Source organism: Schistocerca nitens, chromosome 3, assembly GCF_023898315.1.
Source record: "Schistocerca nitens isolate TAMUIC-IGC-003100 chromosome 3, iqSchNite1.1, whole genome shotgun sequence".
Taxonomy (NCBI): domain Eukaryota; kingdom Metazoa; phylum Arthropoda; class Insecta; order Orthoptera; family Acrididae; genus Schistocerca; species Schistocerca nitens.
This window is the reverse complement of record NC_064616.1, coordinates 892,778,225-892,785,466: the sequence shown is the minus strand read 5'-3', so window position 1 is coordinate 892,785,466 and position 7,242 is coordinate 892,778,225. Positions and strand designations below refer to the sequence as shown.

The window sequence follows — 7,242 nt, the reverse complement described above, 5'->3', positions numbered from 1 at the left end:
TGTATCTTTTTTTTCTGTGTTTTCATAGAAAAGCATATTACAGCGTTGTAGAGATGTTTCGACTTTAGGACCAGTACGTATTCTTTTTGCATACGAGCGAGTCGTTTTAAAATGGCTGATCCATTCAATGTAACAGAAAGCAAAATAATTTTTTATGTAATCTTTTAACGGTAATTCTGACGGGAAAGATGTTCCTTGAGTAATTGCAGAGAGGTAACTACTTGCGAACGTCAAGCTGTGAAGGACACTCGTAGTAAATACTAAGAAGCAAAGACATACCATAGTAGAACGCTGAAGGAGTGAACTGTACGTGGAGGATTTTGTATTTTTCTCTGGCTGTCGTTCTGGGGGCGTGTGCTGTGTTGCTACTTCATCGGCGGTGTTCTTAAATGTTTAAATTTCGTTTGTGGTTCTTCAGGAGTACATATGGCGGGTTTGAAAAAAGAAAGCGAACGCCAAAAATGGAACACACTGCTTGTTATTGATTTTTCCTCATCAAACCGTTAACCAATCACGGAGGAGTTCACTCTTTTTAAAGGGTGAGGTTTCGATGCTCGTTTGGTTAGCCATATTTAAATGGACAGCCATTAGGTTGACTGTGTACTATGTTCCTGTGGATTAAACAGTGTTAAGTTTGTGTTTTATCACGGTGTCGGAAAGGCGGATTCCTAAATGCAGGTTGCTACACTCTTTCGGGAAACAGCTACGCTCTTGGGCGCAAGCATGGAGGCCCAAGATCCGCCAGGGGTTGAGACGCAAGGGTTTAAATTGTAAGTATGCAGTGTCAGAAAAATTTGCGTTGTTACAAAAATTATATGGGGATATAGCGACAAGATTTAACAGTTGTTAATGTATAACATGTGAACTTTGGATACATTTTGTGTTAATGTTTACATTGACAGGTCTGTCAAAAATTGTTTGTTTATGTTGTTGGAATGCTGTTTTGGTGTAGTTAGGAAGTACCAGTGCACTGTTGAGAAACTTCAAATTTACAGTTTACTCATTCTGGCCAACATTTTAGTACACTTATTCTTGTGTTAGGTAATTTTTAATTATTTTGCGTATGTTTGAATTGTCATCCTGCTCATTCAAACTTCGTTATGCTTCATAGTCACGAACTTATTGTTTGCAACTTATCAGTATGATATAATACGTGTAATTTAGACTTCAATATATATAAAATATCTATATTGTCATGGTCGTGTGCGTTTTAATTTAATTTTTCCATATTGTTTGTTTGGCTGGAATATAACGACCAGTGCGTTGTTAATGTTATTGTAGTTTCGAGAATAAACTGATCGGAATTATTGTTTAGTGGCAATCCAATTATATATCCGTAGACAGCCACACGTACGAAGTGTTTGCGACGCGGTGTTTCCCGAACATAATGTACAGATGTAGATATAGATCAAATAAAGTTGTAACATTGTGATTCCATAACCTTGTTGGAAACCCATTGGCCTTCACATCACGCGATTAGGTGTTTGTTGCTAGTAAACTTTGGTTGTTGAATGAAACATGTTCCTGTGTGTGTAATTTCTTGCTAGTACACCGCAGAAAATACATAGCTGGGGAGTAATGCTTTTTATGGCCATCCTGCTATCAAAGTTTTTGTTACTTAGTTATCAGTGACAGTATGAACACTCAACATCTTTTGAGCCCATGTCATTGGCCAGGGTTCTGGATTTGGGTTTGTATCATGATACTCCAGTTAAGCATATTTGTTCTGCTGCTGTAATGAGTAATTCTACATTAATCACTAGAGAAAATGACGTTACAGTTATAAAAAGTTTATACAGTGGTAAAATTCTTCTGTCTCGATATATGCCGTAGAAAACGGATTATTGTTGTAGTGTCAAAGGTATTGTCTTTCTTTCATTCACATATTGTTACTCATATGAATACAGTGTGTAACAACAGAGATTTAGATCTGCATATTATGATTATCGTAGATCGCTGTAGTGAAGTTCTCTTAATAGGATACTGAAGTGCTGATCATAAACATACTGTATGATGCATAACTGAATAAAAGATTTGTGTTTGATGTTACTGTTAGAGCTATTGCATTAGAGTGGAATATAAATATACCTGAAATGCCGTATGAAATAGATTACTCGTGTGTGTTCTGATGGTTATTAATTTATAGATTTTACTGTTTACGGAACTAGAATGGGTGAATCTTACTTACCTGACATCAGAGCTCTTAAGACAGTGTCAGCTGTCATTCAGTGTTCAGTTTATTACATAGGTTTGTACATTGGTGATATGGTTAATCTAGTTCTACTACCTCCTGTTGTGGCTGTTACGTGAAACTGAATCACTGATGTCATAGTTAAGTGTGGCACTTTCAGTTGTGTAGAAATATTTCGGATTTTCTCTTTTCTGTCAAATCTAGGATATAGTTTGCTCATTAATATAGGTTTTGTGTACTCAAATATGGGAAAGTGATTATTGGTATCATATGTATGGAGCTCCGGGTAGGAGATAAATACAAAAATCTACTTTAAATTGTATCATTGAATAATAGTATTATGTTTTTGTCTAATGGACTGTTAAATACCCACATTTAAATTTGCTTGTTTTTTCCTGTTGTTGCTTACAAACATGTCACTTTTAAATATCAGATTAGTTGAGAAATAGTGTTACTTAAAACAATAGTAGGGCATTATATGTGAATGTAGGCTTTCCCAGTTTGTGCCTGGATGAAATCTTCATGGGCTTTCATCTGAGGGCTTGTTTAGATGATTGTAAACGTCATGGAATTTGAACACAACTATCCAGATGGAAACCCAAGATGATTTCATCAGTAGTGGGTCAAATTATAGTCTTTCCTCTTATTTTTTCTATTCTGTTGACCTCAGTATTAGAATTGGTAAACCATTCAAATTAAATATATCGGGATAAAACTAACTAACTTCTACTGTCAACTGGGCTAATTGCCAAATTCACAGAGAAATAATTTGACTGTGATAACAGCCCATCTGCTTTGGTTATGTAACTTCACCATTATTATTATTATTATTATTCATGTTTAATATTCTTGGTTTACAAGTAAATTGGGGCTCTTCACTGTGGATTTATACTATTCATTATCATACTGAAACAATTTGAAGTTTTTATTTAATTTTTAATTATTCGTACAGGATCAAAGGTGATTTGCCATTAACCAGCATTTGTATTTGTTGGATTAAAAATATACACCTATTTAGTTTAATAACTCATAGCATCATCTTTCAGGAAGTATGCAAGTGTTTGACTACACACAGAACTCAGAATGCCATTGTTTCAGATTTTTGGAGAATACCCTTTACAGTTTTGATTAGCTGGTTGCATTTTTCTGTTTCATACTTAATGGAATTTGTGCTGCAGTGGGGGAAGATAGTATTGTGCTGATCACTAGTCTGTCTTTGTAGCAGGAATAACATGTGAAATAAAACATTTTATGTGTATCTTGAATTATTGTGTGATATTGAATTTTTTATTGGTTCCTGTAGGCCTACGAATATTTACAGTGGAAAGTCACATTAAGTACCCAAAAATTTCGAAGCCAATTTGAAGGTCCAGTGCTAAACCTTTGACTACTATAGTTTTGAAAAATAATTACTCAGTCACATGTCAAATATTTAGCATTGTTGTTCACTTAAGATGTAATAAGTCCAACATTCAGGAAAGCAGATACTAGGCTGTGAGTAAATGTAGGAAATTTTAAAAATTGTAACTCATCAGTGAAGAAGGTGATGCACATTCTCTTATCCGACAGTTAGTATTAATACTTGAAAAGGATAGTTGCTGCTCGCCACATAGTGGAGATGCTGAGTTGGAGATAGGCATGAGGACACACACACACACACACACTCTCTCTCTCTCTCTCTCTCTCTCTCTCTCTCTCTCTCTCTCCAGTCGGCAGAGACTGCAGACGTGTGTGTGTCACCTATTTTTCACAAAGACCTTATTGGCAGAAAGCTTATTTTGTGACAATCTTTTTGTTGTGCCTGCTGGGAAATACGGAAGTGTCCGATCCCGCCCGTCTTCTTTGACCCATGACGTCACAAATATGGCGGAAACAAAAACAAACACACACACTTTCCACAAGAAGCCTAATGACACTAACGGGACAAGCGCGGGAAATGGGGTGTTTTGGGTGGGGGGCAAACTAAATATAAACAAATTTAAACGCCTTGCGTAGCTACAATGTGTAAGTGAAGACAGCCATGCATGAATACCCACCCACCTCCCCAGGGGTCGTAACCCCTGCAACCCATAGAAGATAAAAATGCTTCAGTAGCTGATTAGTGTTTTTTGTCTTTTTTCTTAAAAAAAATCTCACGGGATAGAATGAACAGATCAGAAAGATAAATATAATAAACTAAAACAGAAATTGGAGGAAACAGATAATTAAAATAAGTAATAAGTGTTTTTAAATTTAAAAAAAAATCTCACGAGATAGAACGAACAGATCAGAAAAGTAAATAAAATAAGATAAAACAGAACTGGAGACAGCCACACTCAAACCAAACTCCGCGCCGTCATGACGTCACACACGACAACACCCTTACGTCACGGGTCAAAGCCGACGCGTGGGATCGGACACTTCTGTCGACCCCCTATCTGTGACTCATCATCTCTGCTGTATAGTTTGTAGCAACTATCTTTTTTATAAGATTGTTACATTCCATTTTGGATTTTCCATTGTTTGATCTTTCTTAGTATTGTTCTTTCTGGAATCCTTACCAAGTGCATTGTGCACTGTACACTCTCTGCAACACACCAGATGGTCACTTGTGTAGTATAGATGTTGATGTGACTAGCCAAACCAGCATGACCCAGCAGTGATGTAGGAGTATAAATATTCATCAGGCCAGAACTCAAACAGGGACCTCTGTCTTTTATAACCTATCTCCTGCTATTGTAATGTCAGCATATTACATGTTGTACTATAGTCCACATTACTGCCGTGACAGTTTGAGAAAGATGCTACATCTAAACAATGAGATATTAGAGAAGTGTTTCTCGCGAAGTATCTTAACATTCCCCAACTATGGAGAGTAGCAAGTACCTTCATTCATTGCCATTCTACTTTACTCACAGAATGGCTGTGCAAGAACTACTGCCTAGGAGCATCAGTACCATTACCGGTGTTGACAGCAGGGAGGTTGTGGAAAGAGAGCTAAGATTTCTATAACGTTCAGAATAGCTTTTCGGTTTCATCTCAATGTGTTAAATATATGCTGCTAATACAGATATTGATGGATGACAATTGAAAGCCCTTTCTTGACCGTCCAAAAAAATGGTTCAAATGGCTCTGAGCGCTATGGGACTTAACATCTGAGGTCATCGGTCCCCTAGAACTTAGAACTACTTAAACCTAACTAACCTAAGGACATCACACACATCCATGCCCGAGGCAGGATTCGAACTTGCGACCGTAGCAGTCACACGGTTCCAGACAAGCGCCTAGAACCGCTCGGCCACACAGGCCGGCTCTGACCATCCAGTTTTCCATGTTTCCCCAAAGTAGCAATTCAGATGCTGTTATGATGGTATTGGTATGTAACTCATTTCAGGGACAAAGAGCTCTCTACAGGACTCTTTCAATAATTCATAAACAGTTACTTGCATTTTCACACTATAAATATTCTCATATTGTTGACACAGGCAAATTAGAAGAGCATTAACAGTGATGCTCTACAGCATGGATATTTGTGTGTATGTCATTAGATCATATTCTCTATATACATGTGTAGAGCTTATAAGATGTTGAGTCTAATGAATTCTGCCAGAATCCATTGGTATATCAGTGCAAGGGAAGTAATGTGATTCACATTTGTGCTTCTGCAGTCAAGGCAGTTAAAAATGGAAGCAAAGATGGCCCTATAGATCGAACCAGTTACCAGAATTAAAAGGAAAATATTATTGTGATCTGACTGCTTTTTATTAAAATATCAAGTATGATCACTTTTGTTCCATAATGACATCAAAAATTTCTTTTAGTTTTCTTGAATTACATAATGAGTTTTTGTTGATTTGAGTTTTAAGCCATTTGTTGTGAGCCAGTTGTAGGCTTGTTCCACTATCTCCTGGCTGCATCTAATATATACACTATGTGATCAAAAGTATCCAGACAGCCCCAAAAACATATGTTTTTCATATTAGGTGCATTGTGCTGCCACCTACTACCAGGTACTCCATATCAGCGGCCTCAGTAGTCATTAGAGATATTTAGAGATTAGAATGGGATGCTCCGCGCAACTCGGGGACTTCTAACGTGGTCAGGTGATTGGGTGTCACTTGTGTCATACGTCTGTATGCGAGATTTCCACACTCCTAAACATCCCTAGGTCCACTGTTTCCGATGTTGATAGTGAAGTGGAAACATGAAGGGACATGTACAGCACAAAAGCATACAGGTCGACCTCATTGTTGACTGACAGAGACCGCTGGCATTTGAAAGGGTCGTAATGTGTAATAGGCAGACATCTATCCAGACCATCACACAGGAATTCCAAACCGCATCAGGATCCACTACAAGTATTATGACAGTTAGGCGGGAGGTGAGAAAACTTGGGTTTCATTGTTGAGTGGCTGCTCATAAGCCTCACATCACACCAGTAAATGCCAAACGATGCCTTGCATGGTGTAGGGAGCATAAACATTGAATGATTGAACAGTGGAAAATTGTGTGGCATGGCAAATCACAGTACACAATGTGGTGATCCATTAGCAGGGTGTGGGTATGGTGTGTGTACTGCCAACAGTAAAATTCAGAGGTGGTGGTGTTATGGTGTGGTCGTGTTTTTCATTCAGGGGGCTTGCACCTCTTGTTTTTTGCATGGCACTATCACAGCACACGCCTACATTGATGTTTTAAGCACATTTTTTCTTCCCACTGTTGAAGAGCAATGCGGTGATAGCGATTGCATCTTTCAACACAATTAGGCACCTGTTCATAATGCACGGCCTGTGGCGGAATTATTAAACAACAACAACATCCCTGTAATGGACTGGCCTACACAGAGTCCTGACCTGAATCCTGTAGAACACCTTTGGGCTTTGGGATGTTTTGGAACGCCGACTTCGTGCCAGGTCTCACCGACCAACATCGATACTTCTCCTCAGTGCAGCACTCTGTAAAGAATGGGCTGTCATTCCCCAAAAAACCTTCCAGCACCTGATTGACGTATGCCTGCGAGAGCGGAAGCTGTCATCAAGGCAAAGGGTGGGCCAACACCATATGGAATTCCA

General features: G+C 38.3%; 1 protein-coding gene across 2 annotated transcripts in view; it reads left to right on the top strand.

Annotated features, from left to right (window-relative positions):
* The first annotated feature begins 218 nt into the window (after window positions 1–218).
* Window positions 219–7,242, top strand: part of LOC126248950 (uncharacterized) — a 226,615-nt gene continuing 219,591 nt past the window's right edge. For both annotated transcript variants that reach the window (XM_049950482.1, XM_049950481.1), the window contains exon 1: window positions 219–770. In XM_049950482.1, coding sequence (XP_049806439.1) covers window positions 673–770 — 98 coding nt within the window. In that variant the 5' untranslated portion in view covers window positions 219–672. The remainder of the gene's footprint in view (window positions 771–7,242) is intronic.